General features: G+C 45.3%; 1 protein-coding gene across 7 annotated transcripts in view; it reads right to left on the bottom strand.

Annotated features, from left to right (window-relative positions):
- ehmt2 (euchromatic histone-lysine N-methyltransferase 2) overlaps positions 1-22,782 on the bottom strand; it is a 32,077-nt gene extending 9,295 nt beyond the window's left edge. Inside the window, exons 1-16 of one of the 7 annotated variants that reach the window (XM_004917128.4) lie at positions 22,650-22,754; positions 21,818-21,896; positions 10,796-10,927; positions 10,329-10,525; positions 9,668-9,752; positions 9,521-9,591; positions 9,271-9,420; positions 9,128-9,175; positions 8,915-9,023; positions 8,677-8,775; positions 7,769-7,914; positions 5,603-5,746; positions 5,240-5,460; positions 4,979-5,158; positions 4,615-4,653; positions 66-172 (exon numbers count right to left, since the gene is read on the bottom strand). In XM_004917128.4, the coding sequence (XP_004917185.1) occupies positions 66-172; positions 4,615-4,653; positions 4,979-5,158; positions 5,240-5,460; positions 5,603-5,746; positions 7,769-7,914; positions 8,677-8,775; positions 8,915-9,023; positions 9,128-9,175; positions 9,271-9,420; positions 9,521-9,591; positions 9,668-9,752; positions 10,329-10,525; positions 10,796-10,927; positions 21,818-21,896; positions 22,650-22,679 (1,837 nt within the window). In that variant the 5' untranslated portion in view covers positions 22,680-22,754. Of the gene's footprint in view, positions 1-65; positions 173-4,614; positions 4,654-4,978; positions 5,159-5,239; positions 5,461-5,602; positions 5,747-7,768; positions 7,915-8,676; positions 8,776-8,914; positions 9,024-9,127; positions 9,176-9,270; positions 9,421-9,520; positions 9,592-9,667; positions 9,753-10,328; positions 10,526-10,795; positions 10,928-21,817; positions 21,897-22,485; positions 22,565-22,649 lie in introns of those variants that run through there. The other 6 variants (XM_004917129.4, XM_018096667.2, XM_004917130.4 and 3 more) reach the window with 6 other exon arrangements.
- Positions 22,783-25,637: the final 2,855 nt, after the last annotated feature.

Raw genomic sequence — 25,637 nt, forward strand, 5'->3', positions numbered from 1 at the left:
TACCACCATTTCAGGAAGATGGAATATGAAAAAAACACGACAAACTATGACATATAGCCACTCACTGAGCATCAGTAAAACCTTCTGCAGTTCTCCTTGTTTAACACTAAGATATAGTTGACGAGAGTTGTACCGAATTTTTTTCCTGCGATCTCGTTTCTGTTGCAATAAACTGTTTTGGAGATACAAAAAAAAATTACATAAAAAAATCATTCAAGATGACAAAATTAGTGAATTGTAATAAGAATACTGGAAAAATTATTACAGCATGGGAAGAAATATGCTGATCTTATGTGAAATACCATGGTATTTTCTACATATATATATATACAGTGGTGTGAAAAACTTATTCTTTTGCATGTTTGTCACACAAAATGTTTCTGATCATCAAACACATTTAACTATTAGTCAAAGATAACACAAGTAAACACAAAATGCAGTTTTTTGAGGGTTTTTTATTATTTAGGGAGAAATTTAGTGGTTGGGCCACCCTTAGCAGCAATAACTGCAATCAAGCATTTGCGATAACTTGCAACGAGTCTTTTACAGCGCTCTGGAGGAATTTTATTTGAGGGTTTTCTAGCATGAACCGCCTTTTTAAGGTCATGCCACAACATCTCAATAGGATTCAGGTCAGGACTTTGACTAGGCCACTCCAAAGTCTTCATTTTGTTTTTCTTCAGCCATTCAGAGGTGGATTTGCTGGTGTGTTTTGGGTCATTGTCCTGCTGCAGCACCCAAGATCGCTTCAGCTTAAGTTGACGAACAGATGGCCGGACATTCTCCTTCAGGATTTTTTGGTAGACAGTAGAATTCATGGTTCCATCTATCACAGCAAGCCTTCCAGGTCCTGAAGCAGCAAAACAACCCCAGACCATCACACTACCACCACCATATTTTACTGTTGGTATGATGTTCTTTTTCTGAAATGCTGTGTTACTTTTACGCCAGATGTAACGGGACACGCACCTTCCAAAAAGTTCAACTTTTGTCTCGTCAGTCCACAAGGTATTTTCCCAAAAGTCTTGGCAATCATTGAGATGTTTTTTAGCAAAATTGAGACGAGCCATAATGTTCTTTTTGCTTAAAAGTGGTTTGCGCCTTGGAAATCTGCCATGCAGGCCGTTTTTACCCAGTCTCTTTCTTATGGTGGAGTCGTGAACACTGACCTTAATTGAGGCAAGTGAGGCCTGCAGTTCTTTAGATGTTGTCCTGGGGTCTTTTGTGGCCTCTCGGATGAGTTGTCTCTGCGCTCTTGGGGTAATTTTGGTCGGCCGGCCACTCCTGGGAAGGTTCACCACTGTTCCATGTTTTTGCCATTTGTGGATAATGGCTCTCACTGTGGTTCGCTGGAGTCCCAAAGCTTTAGAAATGGCTTTATACCCTTTACCAGACTGATAGATCTCAATTACTTTTGTTCTCATTTGTTCCTGAATTTCTTTGGATCTTGGCATGATGTCTAGCTTTTGAGGTGCTTTTGGTCTACTTCTCTGTGTCAGGTAGCTCCTATTTAAGTGATTTCTTGATTGAAACAGGTGTGGCAGTAATCAGGCCTGGGGGTGACTACAGAAATTGAACTCAGGTGTGATAAACCACAGTTAAGTTAGGGGGGCAATCACTTTTTCACACAGGGCCATGTAGATTTGGAGTTTTTTTTCTCCCTTAATAACGTAAACCTTCATTTAAAAACTGCATTTTGTGTTCAATTATGTTATCTTTGACTAATAGTTAACGGTTTTTGATGAGCAGAAACATTTAAGTGTGACAAACATGCAAAAGAATAAGAAATCAGGAAGGGGGCAAATAGTTTTTCACACCACTGTATATATATATATATATATATATGCTGCAACACAGATCTCTTATGATATATACATACATACATACATAGCTCAAAAAAATAAAGGGAACACAAAAATAAGACATCCTAGATCTGAATGAATGAAATATTCTTATTAAATACTTTGTTCTTTACATAGTTGAATGTGCTGACAACAAAATCACACAAAAATTATCAATGGAAATCAAATTTATCAACCCATGGAGGTCTGGATTTGGAGTCACACTCAAAATTAAAGTGGAAAAAAACACTACAGGCTGATCCAACTTTGATGTAATGTCCTTAAAACAAGTCAAAATGAGGCTCATTAGTGTGTGTGGCCCACACAAATGGCTCAGGTAGTGCAGCTCATCCAGGATGGCACATCAATGCGAGCTGTGGCAAGAAGGTTTGCTGTGTCTGTCAGCATAGTGTCCAGAGCATGGAGGCGCTACCAGGAGACAGGCCAGTACATCAGGAGACATGGAGGAGGCCGTAGGAGAGCAACAACCCAGCAGAAGGACTGCTACCTCCGCCTTTGTGCAAGGAGGAGCACTGCCAGAGCCCTGCAAAATGACCTCAAGTGGGCCACAAATGAAACAGACTCCATGAGGGTGATATGAAGGCCCAACGTCAACAGGTGGGGGTTTTGAATACAGCCCAACACTGTGCAGGACATTTGGCATTTGCCAGAGAACTCCAAGATTGGCAAATTCGTCTTTGGTGCCCCGGCGCTCTTCACAGATGAAAGCAGGTTCACACTGAGCACATGTGACAGACGTGACAGTCTGTAGACGCCGTGGAGAAAGTTCTGCTCTTTGCAACATCCTCCAGCATGACCGGTTTGGCAGTGGGTCAGTAATGGTGTGGAGTGGCATTTCTTTGGGGGGCTGCACAGCCCTCCATGTGCTCACCAGAGGTAGCCTGACTGCCATTAGGTACCAAGATGAGATCCTCAGACCCCTTGTGAGACCATGTGCTGGTGCGGTTGGCCCTGGGTTCCTCCTAATGCAAGACAATGCTAGACCTCATGTGGCTGGAGTGTGTCGGCAGTTCCTGCAAGACAAAGGCATTGATGCTATGGACTGGCCCACCCATTCCCAAGACCTTAATCCAATTGAGCACATCTGGGACATCATGTCACGCTCCATCCACCAACGCCACATTGCACCACAGACTGTCCAGGAGTTGGTGGATGCTTTAGTCCAGGTCTGGGAGGAGATCCCTCAGGAGACAATCCGCCACCTCATCAGGAGCATGCCCAGGCGTTGTAGGGAGGTCACACAGGCACGTGGAGGCCACACACACTACTCAGCCTTATTTTGACTTGTTTTAAGGACATTACAAAGTTGGATCAGCCTGGAGTGTTTTTTTCCACTTTAATTTTGAGTGTGACTCCAAATCCAGACCTCCATGGGTTGTTAAATTTGATTTCCATTAATAATTTTTGTGTGATTTTGTTGTCAGCACATTCAACTATGTAAAGAAAGAAGTATTTAATAAGAATATTTCATTCATTCAGATCTAGGATGTCTTATTTTTGTCTTCCCTATATATTATATATATATATGATCTGTGTTGTTTTAAGTATCCTTCATCATTGTGGCTGTTTCATATATCCTGCTGCAAACAAATATATATTATAACATTTGATTGACGTTTCCAGCAAGGTCCAGCGTACAGAATTTAAAATCCCAGCATGCCCAAACTCTTAATTTCAAATTCAGCCACTCTTTACTTCTGCACTGCAAGTTGGAGTAATGTCCTTCACCCCCCTTTCCACCCCCAGCAGCTGATCAGTAGCACAAGGAGCAGGTAACCAGATAACAGCACCCTGACACCTCTGCTGAAGTATTCAGCTGCCTGAACTGCTAGGAGCTCCCTGCTTTCCATGTTTCATGTTGCTGGCCCTGCTCTGGGCTAAAAGCACTCAATGTGTTTTTCATTTAATATTATCAGGAGTGATAATGGGGCATTTTAGCTGTCCTGACCACTAGTGGAAAAAATGCTGTGTGCCATAACCCTAATGGCTAACATTGCTGGTACAGATGGTTATTAAAATGCACATTGTACATTTTTAGGGCAATAATGACTACTGTACCTGATGTAATTATATATAATATATGCATTTGTAAAAAATGTTACAGTAGCTTCAAAAAACAAACAATCACCCTAGGCAGAGGGTAGTGACACCACAAATAGACTAAATACAGTGGGAGGAAAACCACAGACCCCCTTACACTTACAAAAATCAGGTTTCAACACTGTAGGGATAAAAAATCAGAAATCATTTGCATTGCTAAAAAATGCTCACCTACTGGTAGCTATGAGAATAGAACCAGAGAAGGAGAAACAATAGAACAACTAAGTCCCATGCAACTTGGGAAAGAAAAATGAGTAGGAGAAAGAATCGCTTATCTGAAAGCATTTGTGCAGATTTGTGCAGTGCTGGCTCCTTCTGAAAGCAAAGGATCAGGCACAATGACCTGAGATGCCTACACACCAATAATACAGCCAAAAAGAAATACATTAAATCGGTTAAATAACATTTTAAATGGTAGAATAATTTATTTACAATGTACACAGTAAAATTTAGTAACAAAAACTATACCTTTTCGTCCCTCTTGGCCATTGAGCTACAAAACCCCAAGGCATCAATACGCTCCACACTGCCATATGGGGCATTGCCCAAAGCAATACCCAGAGTGGATTGTTAACATCACAGGGAAAGAAAAGTCAATATTACAACCTCCCCTGCATCAAGAAATCATATGTAAATAACCCTAGTAACTAACCTTTCTGTGAGAGAATGACAGTTCCTGCCCTGTAGAAGACTAAACCAGCATAAAGAAAACAAGAAAAGGTAATGAGAAACCATATTATTTAACAGATAAGCATCCAGCATCTTGGAAAGTGACGTTTGCTCCACTGTACCTATGTCCAAATGAGTACAAACTTTATTTTTCAATAAAAAAAAAAAAATCTATGCTCCAGCTGCAGATTCTGAAATAAAGTTATAAAATGTTCCCCCTGCTTTGAAAAAACAAAATAATTTGCCCACTCATTTAATACCATATAAAGCATCTATTTAAAGTGAAATGAATATAAAAAAATAAACTGATGGTAAGGTAATTGAAATAAGGACAGAACTAATGTCACCTGTCAGTCTCCTGGGACTGTAAGGCCTTTTCAAGAGCATCACGAGCATGTCCAGGTGGTAAACCTGCAGTACTTAGATACACGCCTGAATGCAGAAGCACAGAAGGACCTTGTGGCTCCTCGTTAGAGGTATTTTCCAGAGCAGATCTCTTCCCCTCACCCACACCACGCATACGTGCACTGAGATTAGATGGAAATAAAATTATTTATAACTTTTATCCCACAAACTGCATGTAATATATACTGATGCCTCAATCTCACCTAGGCTGTGTAGTATCAGCCCTGCCGGGTCCCCCTCCATCATGGTGAGGAGGCGCAGGTATGGGCACTGGGGTATCTGCCTTAGCTATAGTTATTTGCTCAGCTTCAGATGCATCCTCTCCACAGTGGGGACAGAAAATGATTCCATTTAATGGGGAGACACATGCCTTGTGGAAACGATGATTGATTCTAAAATCAGGATGACACTCCAAAAATGTTCCCTGTAAACCAATGGAACATTTTATTTGCAAAGGAACAAGGTTCCTTAAAGATTAAAAATGAAGGAGAAAAACAAATGGATATAGTATGCTCTAATTCTGGGAAATGAGATGCAATTTTCCTAAGCAGTGACTAGGTACTTACAGTAGTACAGAAGTATCCACAGCCTGGACAACAATGATGTTTGACCATCCTAGCCCGATGGCTCTCACATAGAACCATAAGTGGGACCCTGCTGGATGGACGCATTGTTTCTCTCTTCGTGATTGTAACATTACAGCCACTAAGCTAGTGAAATACAAAACACAATAGGACATATTAAAGCAGATACAATTATATGTAACATTATTTGCAGCTGCTGTCTCTACTATACTGAATGTTCTTAGGCACATGAACAATACTGTATACTAAAATCCAGAATACACACTCTCCTTGACCACATGAACCACAAAAGCCTTATTTCAAGACTTTCTGATAAATTATATCTGCAATACACAATTCATTAAGACCCTTTAACTTTACAGAGTAAAAATACTAACTCTGTAGGATGTTCTTACCATCAACTCAAAAAGTAAACAAAACATTAACAGGGACACTATTAGGGTTATGGATACATTTCCATTGCTTGGGAGCGTATGATTCCAACTGTCTTCATTGAAAGATATTTCTTGGCTTTTTTTCACCTTTATGAAAGGCAATTTCATACACGTGACAAAAATGTCAGTTGTATAGAAAACCATTTTTTCTGTTACAACTAGAAAAAGAATTAAAAGGGGCTTGTGTGTAATGGGAATATGTCCAAAAGTCAGGCAGGCCCTGGGAGAGTCCCTTCACCTTTGGTGTTCTCTAGATCAGGGCCGTCCAACTGGTGGCCCGCAACCCCCCTCTGTGCGGCCCCCCCACCTGTCTGGCTGCTTTGATGGCTTATCTTTGTGTAAGATTTAAATGGTATCAGTACTGAGATTAACTGGCCCCCTGCATTGCTCACACCTCATATTCAGGCTGTAATCCCCCACATTGTTCACACCTCAGACATTCCCTCTGACACATCCAGCATTGTGTCACTGTATGCTGCCTGTGTGTGCCATAGGGCAGGCATAGTATGCCACACATAAGCAGGGGAGGGCAGGCATGGTATGGCACACAAAGGCAGGAGAAGGCAGGCATAGTATGGCACACATAGGCAGGGGAGAGCAGGCATAGTATGGCACACATAGGCAGAATAGGGAAGGTAGAGTATGGAACACACAGGCAGCATAGGGCAGGCAGAGTATGGCACACGTAGGCAGGGTAGGGCAGGCAGTGCCTGCTCTATGCCTTCCCTATGCTGCCTGTGTGTGCCATACTCTGCCTTCCCTATGCTGCCTATGTGTGCCATACCCTGCCTTTTCATATGCTGCCTGTGTGTGCCATACTCTGCCTTCCCTATGCTGCCCATGTGTGCCATATTCTGCCTTTTCTTATGTTGCCTGTGTGTGCCTTACTCTGCCTGCCCTATGCTGCCTGTGGGAGGGGAACCTGGTAGGGATTTGTTCTGTGAGTTTGATAGCATTTAGAAATAGTCATTATATGGTCCCTAAGGTGTGTAATTATATGCTGGAGGGTGCTGTGCTATCCACAGAGGAAGAGGAGGCATATGGATTTAAGTGCTACTAGGTAGTGTTCTTTTATCATGAGAAAACTATACTTTGAGCAGGGATACTATTTGAGCACTTACTTACAGCTTATTCTAGCAGCAGTGATAGCAAAATAATTTCTTTAGAAACAATCCTGGTTGTCTCTCAGGGCTTGTAAAAGAGACCTCCCTTTATTTTCTTATGTTAAACAGAATATGGATTTTTATCAGACATATTAATTAAGCAAACATTAGGTTTGACTATAATTAGGCTTATAAAAACAAATGACCCCTCAAAAGAATTAAAGGCAAAGCAAACAAAACATTTTTGAACACAGAATAAAATACAGGGAAAATACATATCTGGCGTCAATCATCATTCATGATTCTTATTTTCCAAATTATTTTTTTCTCTGTAAAGACACAGCATTTTGTACTTGATTCTAATAAAGCTAGCATAGATCCGTGTGTATGTTTATGCTTAAATAAATACACAAAAATAATATATGAAGTGTAAAATCAGAATTCTCCCAAGCATTTTAGATAACCGACCCTAGACCTATACTTATTTGGGTGTTTGAGGTAGGATTAATCAGCTAAGTACTGGAAAGACATTTTAATGTAACCTTCAACAGAGAGAAGAGAAAAAAAAATGCTTTACCACCCTCTTGGTGATCCATGTCTAGCTTGCTTACCTCTCCATCCACACTTTCGGTTGCCATACACATATTATTGGCCTGCTCACACACTCTGTCTACACTTGGAGCCTCCATGCGGCAGCTGCAAAGGGGAAGCTCTTCATACCGTTCTGTATCCATGGAACTGGTTTCATTACACACACCTGAGATAGAGAGATTTCAGTTTGCATAAATTTAAACACGTGGCATGTGGAAAGAAAATAATGGCACTAAAGGGACACTATCACCTTTTTTTTTTTTAACACATTTCTTGATTTATATATTTAAACCCAAGAAAGAACATAAATATTAATGTATTAACAGAGATGACTCTCCTAGAAACAAATATCATTGTTGAGAAACTTCCTGAAAACAATGAATCTGTTCTTTCAGCATTTTTATCTAAGAAAGCAAAAATACCTTGGAAAAGATAGCATCTAACATTGGGCATTTTTTCTGCCAGTGGGAGTACCCTAAACTGACCGTTAATCACTGTTATGCAAACCACTTGCAAGTATCAGTGTTGATGGTTCTTGGGCTGAGAACATGCATTAGGGCCTTTTCAGGCTAAGAACCGCTGGTACTGAAGCTTGCAGGCAATTCTGGTAAGTTTTGTGGGTTTCTATTTCTTATTCAGAACAACGGGGTTTTATATGTATACATTACAATGTTAAATGTAGGTTAAAACTTACATTACATAAGTAAAAACGTGATAGTATCCCTTTGAAGAAAAAGTTAGCAATCACAGAAAGGCCAAAGAGAAAATTATTCAGTTATGGTTGAAAGACTGCATGAAAAAGGGTAAAGGGGCACAGAATATCAGATGTGGGATGTAGCACTGCCATGCAGGAGTGTGTGCAAGGTGGCTGTAAGATGACAGTGCTTAGATTACTAGCCATAGCTTGTTAACAGGCAAATTAAGTTACCTGCATGGTTGGGAGACAGTGTCCCCTCGCTGGGTAGATCCAGGGCTCCCAGAGGCACCTCTGTGTACTCACTGTTTGATACCCCCACGGAACTGACAGCTACAAGAGCGGGGTAACAAGAGGGGTGGTGGATCTGTGACTACCACAAGAGCACTCACCACCTATCTTGTGTTTCCTCCCACCACTTTTTCCCTCCTTCCAACTTACCCCCCCTTAACATCACCTGCCTTGAGCGTACCTGTTACTGGTTTCTCTCTCTCTCTACGTTTCCTTTTCCTTGTCGGCTTCAGCCAGGCTTTGTCCATTTTCCACTTCTTCTTAGTCTTTTTCTTCATGCTGCTTGAGCTCTGGTTAAGGAAGAGCTTTTTTAAGTAAACCCAATTTTTCTCACTTATGCTCATTATCTGTAGGATGTAGCCTATAGCCCTCACATTAAAGAATATCTAATTACCCGTTCAGATTGGTTGCCAGATCCTTCCTCCTCTTCATCCTCCTCCTCCTATAGACAATAAAAATAATGGTAGAAATGGTATTCACTTAACTTGGTATTCACAAAAGTTAAAAAATCTAAACAAAATTCGAAGTGTTCCTCACCTTGCTGTCACTGTCTCCTTGCTCCTCCAGGGAAAAACTATCGTAGAAGAGACTAAACTCTGCCCCCACTTCTGGCTCCCATTCTTCAGCATCTACTCCTTCTGGGTCCCTAGAAGAACCAGGCTCAGGGGAAAGGAGCAAGGAGGAGACCTTTGGATGTTAGAGGGATAGGGGAATAAGTACAATCCATTATTCAGTGATTGTCCTTTACCTACAACAATCTTCGTGCCTACAAACAACATTTACTTACCTCTACTTCTCTGGACTGGTTGGCTGATATATCTGCCACCAATGAAGAGCTAGATCTTTTCTGTGTAGAGTCTGGGCAGAGAGATATTAAAAGCATTAGAACCAAAAAAAAAAGGTAATTATTCTTAACACCCCTTGAAGTGCATACCTGGGCTGTCTCTCGTCTCCATCTCACTCTCTCTTCGGACACTCTGTTTTTCTCCATCAGATACAAGCACTCCATTTCCAGGCACCTGCAAAAATATTAATTAAAGAAATGTATATGACTTTTCATTCATAATAAAGTTGTGTAGTCACAAGGGTAAAAAAGTGGGTCAGCATCATCTAAAGGAGCTAAACCTCAGCCTGTAAAGTCCTTCTGGTTGTAGACAAGGTGTTAGGTATGTTGCAGATGATGCAAAAAAATGTTAATTGGCCTTATGGACCCTGAAGTCCTAGCAGCTGTGTTTTTCAGCATATAGTGTAATTCCACAGCTGGCCTCTTAATCCCAATACTGCAGTAGTTATCCTGCCAGTTCCAGTCACTACTTTTCAGGCCCCATCAGCTAATTTATTTCATTCAAATGAATGAGACAAGATTCATTTCCTATCTGCTGCAGCCACCACTTTCTACCTTTTCACCAGAATAAATCTTTGGGGTTTTTAAGCTGCCATTCTGTATAAACACTTAAAGGGAGTTTTTCACTCATTCATTGAAATGCAATATAAAGTTCCACATCTGCATCTGTTTAAGCTCTCTGCATATGTCCCTATAACATTGTAAAGCTAATCCTTTTTTTTTTTACTCTCAAGCATGTGCACAAACATACATTTACTGCTCGAGGGATGGTTTTCCTAGCACGATGCACCTTGTCTGCTCCATCCCTGGTGATATTCAGGAGTCTCATTGCCAAGCTCTGTGCAGCGTGGGGGAGCTTGCCAGTTCCTGTTAAAGACATCTTGGCTCTGCTGGAAATAGGTGAGGAAGAAGTTGAAGGAGGTGTTGGCAGAGACTTTGAGGCATGGCCTGGAAAAGAAGGGAGAGAACTAAGTATTGTCAGAATGATTCAACAAAGGATCAAATTGTCATTAAAGAAAACACGTGCAAAGTATGCTGGAACATTACATAGTACTGGTTGCCTGTGAAAGCACACTTCCTATTAATGCGGTACCTCATTTTTAGCTCTAGGTAGCTTCTATGATTTGCCTTATCATCTGTTACTTTCTTACTTCAATGATTCAGCTTCAGCTTCCCTATTATTTTTTTAGCCCTTAATAGCCATAGAACCACACTTACCAGAAAGTCCCCTCCCAACCGGGGAGATGTTTACACTTTCCTTCTCAGTTTCTTCTTTCTCCTCTACTGTGGGAATCACATCAGCTGGACTAATTTCCCTGGTGTTACTTAACTCTTCAGCATTGTCATCGCCTATCAAAGATAAGAGATTCTGTCAAAAAAAGAATTTAGCATCTGCATTGTGTGTACAAACTTTATCATAAAGTGGTTAAATAAAATCTGTATAGTTCTTCTTGTGTATAAAATCTACAAAAAGGTTGAATATGAGTTAATGTGTATTTTAACAAAAGAAATTATTATTGTTAACTTTAGACAAACTGATGTAACATGGTATAATTCATATTCTCTACTCAATTAAATCTTAATAGACAAAGGTTATGTGATATCGTTACCCAGATCAATGTCACCTTGTATGTATGTATGTATAACTTTATTTATAAAGCGCCACAAGGGTACGCAGCGCTGCACAGTCTTACAGAATACAAAATTACAGTGCCATGTGGTATGAGACACAGTAGGAAGGAGGTCCCTGCCCCGTAGAGCTTACAATCTGAGTGGTTGGGTAACATACAGGCACAAACTGGAAGGTAAGAGTGCATCAGGTATGGGCATTTGCCCTAAAGCGCAGGACTGGGCAAAATAATGTTTTAGTGCTCCAGAAGGTAACAGCTGAGTTTTTTCTTAAAGAGAGTGGGTGAGTTTTCCCTACGGAGGGATTCAGGGATAGAGTTCCAGAGGTAAGGAGCAGCGAGATAGAAAGGTTTAAGATGAGAGAGCGCAGTGGGTGTGGATGGTGTAAAGAGACGAATGCTCTGAGAGGAGTGGAGGAGACGACCAGGAACATGTAGGGAGACCAGTGAAGAAATGTAGTGAGGAGCAGAGGAGTGAAGGGCTTTGAATGTTAGCAGAAGGATTTTGTAAGCTATCCTTTGCTTGACAGGCAGCCATGCTAGTGAGCTTAATTAAGGCTGAGCAGGATCCCTCTTAGGGAGAGAGCAGGAGGATCCTGGCAGCAGAGTTTAAGATTGATTGCAGGGGAGAGAGGTGGGAGTCTGGGAGGCCGGTTAGTAGGAGATTGCAGTAATCTAAGCGGGAAAGGATAAGGGCATAGATTAGTGTTTTAGCTGTTGCTTGTGAAAGAAAGGGGCGTATCTTGGCAATATTGCGGAGGAAAAAGCGGCAGGTTTTGGCAGTGTTATTAATATGGTTAGAGAAGGAGAGAGACTGGTCAAAGATAACCCCAAGGCAGCGTGCAGAATTTACAGGGTTGATGGTCATGCCATCAATAGTAATGGTGAAAGGAGGAGGAGGAGGGCCAGGTTTGGGCGGGAAGACCATGAGCTCTGTTTTAGCTAGGTTAAGTTTGAGCTGGCGTCGGTTCATCCAGGAGGAGATAGCCAGGAGGCAGTTACCAATCTGGGTTTGGACATCAGCAGTTAGTGCAGGGGTGTCTAAATATATCTGGATGTCATCTGCATATAGGTGGTATTTAAGACCAAAAGAAGAAATAAGGTCTCCTAGAGAGAGAGTGTACAGGGAGAACAGCAGGGGACCAAGCACAGAGCCCTGAGGCACCCCCACACTAAGCGGAACCGGGGTAGAGGAGTTGTTAGTAAGAGCGACAGAGAAGGAGCGGTTAGAGAGATAGGAAGAGAACCAGGATGCAGCTTGATCCCGGATACCCAGAGAATGGAGAATTTGCATAAAAATAGAATGGTCGACAGTATCAAAAGCAGAGGAAAGGTCTAGGAGAATGAGAACCGAGTAGCGTCCTTTGGCCTTGGCAGTCTGGAGATCATTTGCCACTCTACATAAGGCCGTCTCAGTGGAGTGCGCAGGCCGAAAACCAGACTGCATAGGGTCCAGCAGATTATGGGTGCAGAGGAAGTTAGTTACACTAGAAAAGACAAGACGTTCCAGGAGTTTAGAGGCTAGGGGCAGGAGAGAGACGGGACGGTAGTTAGAAAGGCAGGACGGGTCCAGTGTAGCCTTTTTAAGAATGGGTTTGACACATGCTTGTTTGAAGAGAGAGGGAAAAGTACCAGAAGCCAGAGAGGAATTGAATATGTGGGTAAGAGCTGGAGTAAGGGCAGGGGGGCACTGTTTTAGCAGGGACGAGGGCATAGGATCCAGCGAGCAGGTAGTAGGCGGAGAGGATCAGAGAAGCTGAGAAACTTCAGACTCTGTTACGAGACTGAAGGAGCTGAATACGGAGAGAGGAGATTTAGGAAGGTTGAGATTACCGGTGTCCGAGGGTTGGGAAAATTGATTGCGGATAGAATCGACTTTGCTTTTAAAGAAGTCAGCAAAGTCCTGGGGGGTGTGTTCAGATATGATTGATTCATTAGGTGAGGGATGAAGTAGCGCGTTAAATATGGAGAATAAGCGCCGCGGGTTTGATTTATTATTATTTATAAGTGTGTTATAGTATGCTTGCTTGGCCTGGGATAGGGCAGTATTGAGGCACACCATAAGAAATTTATAATGGAGGAAGTCAGCTTTAACACGTGATTTCCTCCAAATGCGCTCAGCAGATCGTGCACAGGAGCGCAGAAATCGTGTCTGAGGGTTAAGCCAGGGACGGGGATTGCGGGCACGACTGCGTTGGGGCTGCAGGGGGGCATGGGTGTTAATTGCAGATGATAAAATTGAATTGTAGGTATTTACCAGTAACTCAGGATCAGAGGAAGCACAGGAGGAGGAGAGGCTAGAACTAAGAGAGTTAGAGAGAGCAGTTATATCAACCATTCGCGTGTTGCGAATCAGGGTTTTAGGCTGAGAGTTAGAGGGAGAATGAGACACGTGCGAGATGGAAAAGGAGATAAGATGATGATCTGAAAGAGGAAAAGGCTCACTGTTAAATGTAGATAGATCTAGATTTTTAGAAAAGACCAGATCTAGAAAATGACCATCCTTATGGGTAGCTGTATTAGTCCATTGCCGGAGATCAAAGGAGGAGGTTAGATGGAGAAATCGAGAGGGCCAGGGCTGAGAGGGGTCATCTATATGGCAATTGAAGTCGCCTAAAATGATTGCAGGGGTGTCAGAGCATAGAAAAAAAGAGAGCCAGGATTCAAAGTCAGAGAGAAACGTAGCCAAGGATTTTGAAGAAGGAGGTCTGTAAACAACTGTCACCCGCACAGAGAGAGGGTGGAACAGCTGAACCGTATGCACCTCGAAAGAAGGAAACCTGAAAGTAGGGGGTATAGGGATTAGTTTAAACCGGCAATGAGGGGAGAGCAGAACCCCTACCCCTCCCCCACGGCCAGTAATGCGGGGAGTGTGAGAGAATGAAAGGCCGCCATAAGAGAGCAGCAAAGAAACACTTACATGTCATAATCTTTTTACATACCGCAAGGCATCCTTATCTAAATGTACACTTACATTAGCAATAATCACTGTTGGAGGCTTAGGGCTCTGGCACACGGGGAGATTTGTTGCCCGCGACAAATCTCCCTGTTCGCGGGTGACTAATCTCCCCGAAATGCCATCCCACCGGCGAAAATGTAAATCGTTGGTGGGATGGCATACTCGGTGGCGCGATTTCAGTGAAATCACGGAAGTTTCCTCTCAAGGCAATCTCCCCGTGTGCCAGAGCCCTTAGGGCAATGACACACAGAGCTACTTGTAACAACTACAAAAAGGAGATTTTGTGATACTCACCGTTAAATCCTTTTCTCTCAGGGCGTCTGTGGGACACAGGGACCATGGGGTATAGTATCTACCAGCAGGAGGCAGGACACTAGAAGAGGAAGAAGAGTACGAAGCCCCTCCTCCCTGCTACTATACCCCCGTGCATATCCTGTTAGCTCCAGTTTTGTCAAAGGTTATCCAGGAACTATGTAAATGAAGGTAGAGAGAACTCCAGGATAGCCCGCTTCCGGGGGGGAAGCCCTGTGTCCCACAGACGCCCTGAGAGAAAAGGATTTAACGGTGAGTATCACAAAATCTCCTTTTCTCTTGCAGGTGTCTGTGGGACACAGGGACCATGGGGACATACCAAAGCTGCCCCAACAAGAGGGTGGGAGAAGCGGGGCTAGTATTTAATAACTGCCGCCTGTCGTGCTTGCTCCCAAGATGAATGTTGGATGCCGCAAAACCCCTTCGTTTTGTAATTGGTAGTGAGGACAGGCGTCCCAGTGAAGCCTCTGCCGACTTGTTTGGCTGACTCTTTGCACCGGAAGTCCCCTAATCCAATAGCCATAATGGAGTATGCTCTGGAACAAGGGGAGGTGACTTCCTCCAAGCCATGCGAGCTCTGTATCTGGTGTCGCGGGTCCTGCGGTACGTGTCTTTACCCCGAGGGAGGAGAATTCTTAAGCCCTTGGGAATGTAAGTAACGCGGTTGAGTGAAGGAGAGATTCACCCTTGGAACAATGCTGGGAAGTGTTCTTTGGACTGCCCAGTCCGCGTGAAGGAAGGAAAGTAGCGCTGCCGATGTAAAATGCTGAGATATCAGGCACTCCGTGGTCGAGGAGGTAGCTGTCAGGAGGACTGTCTTAGAGGTAGGCAGACAAGGGAGATGATGGCCCTGGGCCAGAGTTGCCGAGTAGGAAGGGGCCTGGTTGAGGTCCCAGGTGGGGTCACCAGGAGGAGTGTGTCTTCCTGTGGAAAATGTGGACGTCTGGTAGGATGGCCATCTTCGCTGGAAGATGCCGAGCCAGGCCAATCTAGGTTTTGGAAGAATCCAGGGTCACACCCTTCTTCCCCACTAAACTGTGGGAATAACTAGAGAAGGAGGGAGCTGGAGGGATGGTCCCGAACGCGTCAGGTCTAGTGGATCCTTCATGCTTGGTGAGAGGCCTTGGAGGATACCAGCTTCCGAGCTGTGTTCGTGGTACGGCTACCCTCTGGTGTAAGCCTTGTGCTTGCTAGTCCGCTGTCGGTCTGGCTCAGGTTGGCGAGTGCTACCTTGAGCGAGGGGTCGGAGTCCTGAGGAAGGTGCCAGGATCTGGCTTATTGAGCGCCATCGTTGGTGGACCAGGCTTTTCCGGCCAGTATAGGGCCCCAGAATGACTGTGCCTGTTTCCTCCTTGATCTTTCTGACGACTGTGAGGCGGAGGAGTATGCTGTATGAGGTCCCCGTGGCTGTGGGGCAAGAGGGTCATGGTAGCTGGCCCTGAATTGTGGGACCTGCGGTTCGATGTGGTTAGGAGAAGGATGCCCTGGCGGGTTGTCCTGATCTTCCTGGTGCCGATCAGGAGATGTTCTTCTGAAGCCGACCAGGTTTCTGAGCCAATGATCTATGACCCAACTTGTTGGACTGGCGTCCACAGTCCGAATCCGCCCTTGAGATTCCAGGAGGGCCCGGCTTTGGCAGAAGATATGTACGGAGGCACCACGCAAGGAATCATGTCTTGGGCAGGATCTTAATCCTTAGGTCAGAATGTTCCACTGCAGGTCATGAAGGTGACCCTGGGTAAATGGAAGGGGTGGTTGTTGTCCCTAGGCGTAAGAATTTCCATGGGAAGGAGGGTAGGTGGAAGGTGAACATCCTAGATGACCGGATTCACCGTTGTACGTTGGGATTTCAGGCCGCGATAGGTGGCCTGAGGGGTTCCATCATGAGACGTGGTTTGGACTGGAGTTTGAGATGGTAGTCCGAGGATGGAATCCTGTGTACCCACGGTTCTGAGTTGAGGCGAAATCCGCTTCCTGGAGGGTTGGCAGGCCGCAGCGTCTGCCTCCTATGAGAGTGTGGTCCTGAAACCGGGGATTAGCCAGGTAATCTGGGAGAGAGTATCCCTGGAGAGTTCGAGCTGGAGTCCTAAGGCGAAGAAGGGTCCCTGAGACGGGAAGGCCTGGACTTGTTCGTCTAGGGAAGCTCCGGCCCGGCAGGGGCAGGCCTTAGGAGGTATGGTGCTCAGCGACCTGTTGAGGTGTTTCGGCTGACCAGAGATGTCACCACGGGAAGAGCGGTGAACCGCTTTTCCATGAATTCCTTGGCATCCTGAATTCAGAAGGCTAGGCTGCTGGCTTCTTGGACCAGGACTGGGTGGCCTGGGGGCCCCAGGATGGGACCACGATAGGACGTCAACATTCTCTGCTAAGAGAGAGAGTGGATGAGAGGAGTGTCCACAGAAGGGTGGAGGAGAATTACTATACCGGCCCTTGCTGTGGAATGGTAGCCGGGTTGGGGACAACAATCGGCCCGGAACCGTCTTCTGGGCGATCCCACTCAGGCTGCCTGAGGTTATCTGGTTGTTCCTGATATGGAATACGGAAGGTATTACTAATGCTTGGGAGAATCCTGGGAGATTTTGTGACCGTAAGATGCAATGATAGAGAGAAAGGCTTCGGAAGGTGACTAGGAAGAGTCAAATGGCTCCTTTAGGTCATCTGGGAGACCTCTCCTTCACTAAGGATGATCCTCCCAATGGTCAGGCGTGTATGGGCTCGTAATGCTAAGTCTTCCTGGACGGAAGACCTGGCGCTTGGGCTATTTGGTCCGAAAGAAACAGGACCCTCGCGGCCCAGCCTGTCCAATATCTTATCCAGGCGGGCGGCCGACTGGGGATGCCAGTGGAAGCAGATTGGCCCATGGGTGGGATCCGTGCTGAAGGTGGGAGCCTGCACTGAAGCATAGTGCCCCGTAGCCAGATCAGGAGCCACCCCTGAGTTGGAAGGTGGCTGGTGAGGGCAAGACTAGGAGTGGGAAAACGCTGCAACCAGAAACTGTGACAAAACAGAGAACAGTTCCTTTCTGCCAGAAAGGAGGCCCATAGCGACACTTAGCGCATGTTGGATTGTCCCATAAGGGGGAGTACCCCTAAAACCCGGTGAGCATAGAGCAGCTTAAGGTCGGTAGTGAAGGAATATCCTGTCGAGTAAGGGCAGAATGGGGACTATTACCGTGTAGTAGAAGGCTTACTACAGTGTCAGTGCAAGCCGAGTACGGTGAAGTACTGGTGTGCAGGACGTAGTCGGTATGGGGCCAGGGGCGGTGTGGAGACGGAGCCGAGCGCAGCAGCAGGCGTGGTGGCAAGAGCAGTGCCAGGAGTAAGGCCAAGTACCTTGCAGGTACGGAGTTAAGTACAGTGCCTAGTACAGTGCTAGGTATAGGAGTAGTACGGAGCCAAGTACCGTGGCAGGTATGGCGCCGGTATGTGGTCATAACCGTGCCATGGACAGAGTACGGGTAAGTACGTATTAGGTACAGTGCCAAGTATGGGTTAAGTACCGTGCCAATTACAGGTGAGGTGCGGTGCCACGTACATGTTAAGTGCCAGGTACAGATAAATACAGAGCCAAGCCTGTGTTAAGGACCGTGCCAGAGCAGGTTAACACAGAGCCCAGCAAGGGTTAGGTACCATGCTAGAAAGGTTAAATACAGTGCCAGGCGTAGGTTAATAGCCGGCATAGGCTAAGTACAGTGCCAATCACAGGTTGAGTACAGTGCCAATCACAGGTCGAGTACAGTGCCAAGCACAGGTCGAGTACCGTGCCAAGCACAGGTCGAGTACCGTGCCAAGCACAGGTCGAGTACCGTGCCAAGCACAGGTCGAGTACCGTGCCAAACACAGGTTGAGTACAGTGCCAAACACAGGTTGAGTACAGTGCCAAGCACAAGTTAAGTACAGTGCCAATCACAGGTTAAGTACAGTGCCAAGCACAGGTTAAGTGCAGTGCCAAGCACAGGTTAAGTGCAGTGCCAATCACAAGTTAGGTACAGTGCCAAGCACAGGTTAAGTACAGTGCCAAGCACAGGTGAAGTTCAGTGCCAAGCACAGGTGAAGTACAGTGCCAAGCACAGGTGAAGTTCAGTGCCAAGCACAGGTGAAGTACAGTGCCAAGCACAGGTGAAGTACAGTGCCGAGCGCAGGTTAACTGCCGGTATAGGCTAAGTACCGTGCCAAGCACAGGTTAAGTACCGTGCCAAGCACAGGTAAGGTACCGTGCCAAGCACAGGATAAGTACCATGTCAAACACAGGTTAAGTACTGTGCCAGGTGTAGATGAAGTACAGTGCAGAGTACAGGTTAAGTACCGTGCCAGTGACAGGTACATGCCAGGCACAGGAGAAAGTACAGTGCCAAGTAGTGGTTGAGTACATTGCCAGGCAAAGGTTAGTACCGTGCCAGGTACAGATTAAGTAAAGTGCCAGGCACAGGATAGGTACAGCGCCAAGTACAAGTTAGGTACAAAGGCGCAGGTTAGGTACAGTGCCAAGTACAAGTTAGGTACAACGCCAGGCACAGGTTAGGTACAGTGCCAAGTACAAGTTAGGTACAACGCCAGGCACAGGTTAGGTACAGTGCCAAGTACAAGTTAGGTACAACGCCAGGCACAGGTTAGGTACAGTGCCAAGTACAAGTTAGGTACAACGCCAGGCACAGGTTAGGTACAGTGCCAAGTACAAGTTAGGTACAACGCCAGGCACAGGTTAGGTACAGTGCCAGGTACAGGTTAAGTACAGAGCCAGGCAAGGTAGAGTACAATGCCAAGTGCGAGTTAAGTACCATGCCAGGCACAGGTTGAGAACAGTGCCAGGTACAGGTTAGGTAGTGGAGTACAGTGCCAGGCACCCTGACTTGGCACAGTGCCAGGCAAGGTAATCTCCAGCCCAATGATGCCCATAATAGCCAATGCCTTCCTAAGCCATTCCTAGGTATGTGCCTGATCTTCCCCCGTTAAATATCCCACCCCTGAGCGGGTACCGTCCCTCCAGCGTCTGGCCTGCGTTTTCCTTCAATATCTAAGTGGCTGGGGTCCCCGGATGGCGAGCGGAGCGACCGCGTTCAGGATGGAGAGCGGGAGAGTCGATGCAGAGTCCCACCCTAGTGAGGATGGCGAGCCGTGATGCGAGGAGAGCTGCAGCAGGGAGAACCGTTCAGGATGGAGAGCAGGCCTATGTGGCGCGAAGGACAAGCGCGCCGAAGAAGGGAGTCGCACAGTGACGTCAGAGCGCGCGAAAGAGAGGAACTGCTGTGGAACGCAAGGTGGAACGCATGGGGGCGAACAGGGGGAGAGAAGACCGGGAGGACTAGGTAAGGCAGGCTGAGTAGGCAGGCTAAGCGGCTGGGCAAGCAAAGGCATAGGCTGACCTGGATGAGGAACTGTTCAGGATGGAGATCCTGGATTCTGGCAAACGCAGCACTGGACAGCTTCTGCGCTCACATGTAGAGGCAGGGATTCCTGTCTGGCCCGCTCCAGAGGAGGCTTACTGGCCCCAGTGTGCTCAGTCCCACGGCGGGGGAAGCCTGTATAGGAAGCCCTTGGAGAGGCCCCTGTAGGTCAGCCCCTGGTGCCAGATTCAATCTGGACGAAGAAATTTCTTGTAGGATGGTAGAGAGATCCTGTCTCCTGAGGACACTAGAAAAAAACTGGAGCTAACAGGATATGCACGGGGGTATAGTAGCAGGGAGGAGGGGCTTCGTACTCTTCTTCCTCTTCTAGTGTCCTGCCTCCTGCTGGTAGATACTATACCCCATGGTCCCTGTGTCCCACAGACACCTGCAAGAGAAAGAGACAATACTGATAACTGTCTCTACATATGTTTTGGCAGAGACAATTCTCAGTATGGCTATGGCAGGGTATTTTCTTGCATTTTGCAGGCGCAACAGGAGCTGGCTACAATTTTCTGTGTGTCACTGCTCTAAGATAAAAGACTTATCTAGTTGGGCAACAAAATTTGCTACTGCTCTATTTACTAAATCATTTATGGCCTGCATAATAAAATCTGATTAGTTGCTATAAGTACTTGACCTGGGCAAATTTTGCTCCTATTATTAAATTGCCTTGTATTCTAGAGAGGACAAAGCTTTAGGTTTATGTCCCATGGAGAGATTAGTCACTAGTGCTGGGCGGTATGACCAAAAATTTATATCACGGTATTTTTCAAAATTATATCGGTATCACGGTATTTGACGGTATTTTTTTTTCCCCATGCATGATTAGGTGACCACCCCAAACACCCGCCACCCGCACCCCCCCCACCACCCCAAACACCCCACCACCACCCCAAACACCCCCCCATCCGCACGCAGCCCCCCCACCCCCCCGCACGTCCCCACCCCACCCCACCCCAAACACCCCCCCATCCGCACGCACCCCCCCCACCCCAAACACCCCCCATCCGCACACTCCCCCCCAACCCACCCCAAACACCCCCCATCCGCACACACCCCCCCCACCCCAAACACCCCCCCATCCGCACACCCCCCCCCCACCCCACCCCAAACAGCCCCCCATCCCCTTCACATAAATATAACCCCCCACCCCACCCCATCACAACCCCCCCAAACACAACCCCATCCCCTTCACATAAGTATAACCCCCCCATCCCCTTCACATAAATAACACCCCCCCATCCCCTTCACATAAAATATAATTACTTGCCAGGCACCCCCACCGCCGACAGCTCACATTGGTATCCAACTCTGAATGCGATGGCGCTTTTGTAGAGTGTGCGCGCTGACGTCACGTGCGCGCTGACGTCACGTGCGCGCTGACGTCACGTGCGCGCTGACGTCACGTGCGCGCTGACGTCACGTGCGCACCCGGAAGTATTCAAGCACACCGGTATGGGGGTATGTAGAAAATACATATCGGTTTAAAAAAAAACACCGGTGATCGGTTTTTACCGGTATACCGCCCAGCACTATTAGTCACCATGATCAGTCCCTGCACACGGGGAGATTAGTCGCCCGCGACAAATCTCCCCGATATGACATCCAACCGGCAACAATGTAAATCGCCGGTGGGATGGCATAAATCGCCAGCGCTGCGTATGCCATCCCACCGGCGATTTACATTCTCGCTGGTGGGACGTCATATCGGGGAGAATAGTCGCCTGCGACAAGTAAGATTTATCGCGGGCGACTAATCTCCCCGTGTGCTACAGCACTTAGGTGCTAAAGTGGTTGCAAAAAAACAAGAGTTTACAGGAAAGCTACATCCATCTGCAAATAATTGTACTGCTGTGGTCACTTGCGTGAAATACTAAAAAAACAAAGACATCAACTTTTAGCAAAGCTATTGTCTTCTGCATATGTTATTTTGCTTTCATACCAACAATACATACCACTATTAATGCTTGCAGACAAGCCAACTAGATCTCTTTCAGGACAGCCTTCTTTATCAGCCCCCTCTGCTGAGAGCATCTGTAAGGGTAAGTAATAAAACTTCTAGTATCCATGTCTCCTGTTATATTCCCTCATAGAAAAATTTTATTTAACTCAGTTTATTCTACTTACGGTCCTCCTGCATTAACAGTACTGCATTTCTAAACAAGTCCAGAGGTTTTTAACATTTTGCAGATATATAACGCATGTACAAACACTGATAAGTGTATAGTTAAACCTGGCAGCCAACACAATTTTTGCTTTAATTACCCTTTATCTGAGCAAAGCTAATTACTAACCGCCTGCTATTGATTATTGCCCAGATGCACATTTACCCAATGTCAACAAACATCCACACTGTAACCTGAGACCACTCAATATAATTTTCTTTACATGCATCTGTTGCCCATCCTCTCCCACCCCTCATTATAAAACCAACTTTTCCTTACACCCCCTGGTCACAAATATATAGTAATAGATTTAGATTCCCCACTGTTATCTGGGCCCTGTTGTAAGAAAAACAAATGCTTATAAGTTCCAAATAGCAGTAAAGCTGCACCTGTAGCACTAACAATGAGGCCAAGGGATTCCATATAGATTTAAAGCACTATGTACGTTTAAATCTTACATTACATTGCAGCACCTTTCATGCCACACATCCTATACCAGTTGCCACACTCTGCATCATCACGTGCTCCCATCTCTAAATAGAGCTGGCCGCACTATCGCCTGTCATAATGCTCCCAGCGCGCACCTTATTATTTTACTCCCACCCCCACAATTATTTCTCACTCTCTCGCTTTCTCCCGCCGGCGCCTCCATATCTCCTCAGTAAACCAGACAGAGCTTTCCGCCGTGCCCCGAACCTCACATCCGGCCTTTTACTAATTCCATTGGACAATACCTTCAAAGGGGTGGGACTACCACACTACCCTAACTCGTGTTTCTATTGGCCCGCCTGTTAGCAAAGCGAAACGTTTGTTTTTCTGTTTAGACATGAATTCGCTTTCTGATTGGTTTACGTTTGCTGACGTTATATTAGAGAAACGGGAAGTCTGAATCGGAAAGTGATGTTTGATTGGGTATCAGGAATCAGACCCGCGTTTTGTTGTAAATACCTTCTTTTAAAAGGACCACTTTACTGCCGCTATGTTTAAATAAATATTTTACAAAAACGAAAACGCTGTTCAACTACACCAACCTTTGTAACACTGAAATGATAGGTCATCTTCTAATAGAATTTATCAAGGCGTAGATTTTTTTTTTTTTTTTTTAAAGGCGGCATCTGGTTGATAGGGTCCACTTCGCCCTAGCAACCAGGCAGATGTTTCAGTGGTAGACATGAATAGGAGAATATGTAACCATACATTTTAGCCTGCTACAGCTATAGATTTTTAAAGAAGGAAACACAATTAATTGCAGTCTGGGGATCAGAGGCACAAGTAGGGTTGACACCTGGCTGGTATTTTACCCTCCTGACTTGTAAAAATAATACATGATGCCAATGTTATGAATAAGGGAGTAAAATTTATAAAATTGATTGAAACGCAGTAACCCTAGGCACAAGCCCCAAAAATTTGGGGCACGGTCTATTTGAAGTCCCCAAAGGAGTCCCTCATACCCTACTTGATTTACTTAATCCTCACAGTTCATGTGCACATGCTCTTCCATGTAATGAAATGTTCACTGTGCATGCACACATTCAATTAAAAATTGGGAAACATACATAGGGGCCTATTTATTAAAGAAATACAAAAAAATCGTATTTGTTCGTACTGTGTGTATTTTCTGCAACTTTTTCATACCTTGCAACAAAATTTGTGCAACAAAATCGTATTGTCGCGCCAAGTACGAAAGTTTCGGATTCATTCAAGCTTCAGTATCGTGACTTTCCTTGGGCCAGGTTGGAGCTGCAGAGTACCATTGAGTCCTATGGGAGACTTTCCTTGGGCCAGGTTGGAGCTGCAGAGTGCCATTGAGCCCTATGGGAGACTTTCCTTGGGCCAGGTTGGAGCTGCAGAGTGCCATTGAGCCCTATGGGAGACTTTCCTTGGGCCAGGTTGGAGCTGCAGAGTGCCATTGAGCCCTATGGGAGACTTTCCTTGGGCCAGGTTGGAGCTGCAGAGTGCCATTGAGCCCTATGGGAGACTTTCCTTGGGCCGGGTTGGAGCTGCAGAGTGCCATTGAGCCCTATGGGAGACTTTCCTTGGGCCAGGTTGGAGCTGCAGAGTGCCATTGAGCCCTATGGGAGACTTTCCTTGGGCCGGGTTGGAGCTGCAGAGTGCCATTGAGCCCTATGGGAGACTTTCCTTGGGCCAGGTTGGAGCTGCAGAGTGCCATTGAGCCCTATGGGAGACTTTCCTTGGGCCAGGTTGGAGCTGCAGAGTGCCATTGAGCCCTATGGGAGACTTTCCTTGGGCCAGGTTGGAGCTGCAGAGTGCCATTGAGCCCTATGGGAGACTTTCCTTGGGTCAGGTTGGAGCTGCAGAGTGCCATTGAGTCCTATGGGAGGCTTCCAAAATCATGCACAGAAGGATCAAAGTCAGAAAGGTTTTCCCACCGTTTACTATCGTTCGGATACAAATTTTTTTTGACTTTTGGATCACCAATACGATATTTTATCCTGACTAATGATTTTTCTGTAAACATTTTCGTGATATTTACAATTATCAGAAATTATCGTATTTAATTCGAATTTTCCCCATTTCAGGATTCAAACTCGTACTTTAATGAATAGACCCCATAGAGTGGTGGGGAAAAGGGTAACTCCTGGGAAATCCAGGAGAATTGACATGTCTCTTTTTATACTGCTGTGGTCAGTGACCCCCAACAACCAGCCTACATTTTCAATTACAAAGTGCAAATACGCATAAAAAGCAAGAAAATCATTTAAAGTAAATATCCATTGTGACTTAAAGGAATTCTGTCATGATTCTTCAACCAACAAATGTATTTTTTTTAGTTAATAGTAATATCGGTGTAGGCAGCCATCTCAGTGCATTGTGCCTGAGTCTGAGCTTTCAGAAGGAGCCAGCGCTACACATTAGAAGTGCTTTCAGGTAACCTATTGTTTCTTCTACTCCCATGTAACTGGAGGAGTCCCAAGCCGGACTTGGATTTCTTACTACTGAGTGCTATTTTGATATCTGTTGGGAGCTGCTATCTTGCGCCCTTCCTTTTGTTCTAAAAATAATTGACAGTAGCCCTTTAAGGATCGTACATGCTTATTTTCAACTAATGGGCCACAGCACTACCAAATTTTTATCCAGATATTACTGTTATATACACGTTGTTTGTTCTTCTTGATATAAAGGGTAATGGAATGAAATATTTTGTACTCAGTCAGTGGCCATATATATAGGGAGCAAGGAGTACACCCATTCCTACCAAATAACACACGGGTCCCACAGTAAAACCACTGTTCTAGGTTTTATACTGTTTTATGGTGAACTTGAATAAACTTTAAGTAACATTCACATTTAATGCCTCCATGAAGTATACTTTAATTGCAGAGACGTCGAATATCTGTTAGGCCTTAAACAATTTATCATTGCATATTAGCTGAGGAAAGTAATTAGCTCTCTCAAAGAGACTGTAAACCCAAATATACAATTCTGCACAATAAGTGAAATGTATTCCTAGTCTTGGAATATGTTTTCATTAGAGGTATTTAAAAGTATTTGTAAATGTAATTGAAAGCAGTATCAGTCCCATGGACTGTAGCTCATGACTACAAGATCCATGAAAACAATGTGATGATGCAGAGTGGTTTATAGTTCC

This window comes from Xenopus tropicalis, chromosome 8 (assembly GCF_000004195.4).
Source record: "Xenopus tropicalis strain Nigerian chromosome 8, UCB_Xtro_10.0, whole genome shotgun sequence".
NCBI classification, from domain to species: Eukaryota; Metazoa; Chordata; class Amphibia; order Anura; family Pipidae; genus Xenopus; species Xenopus tropicalis.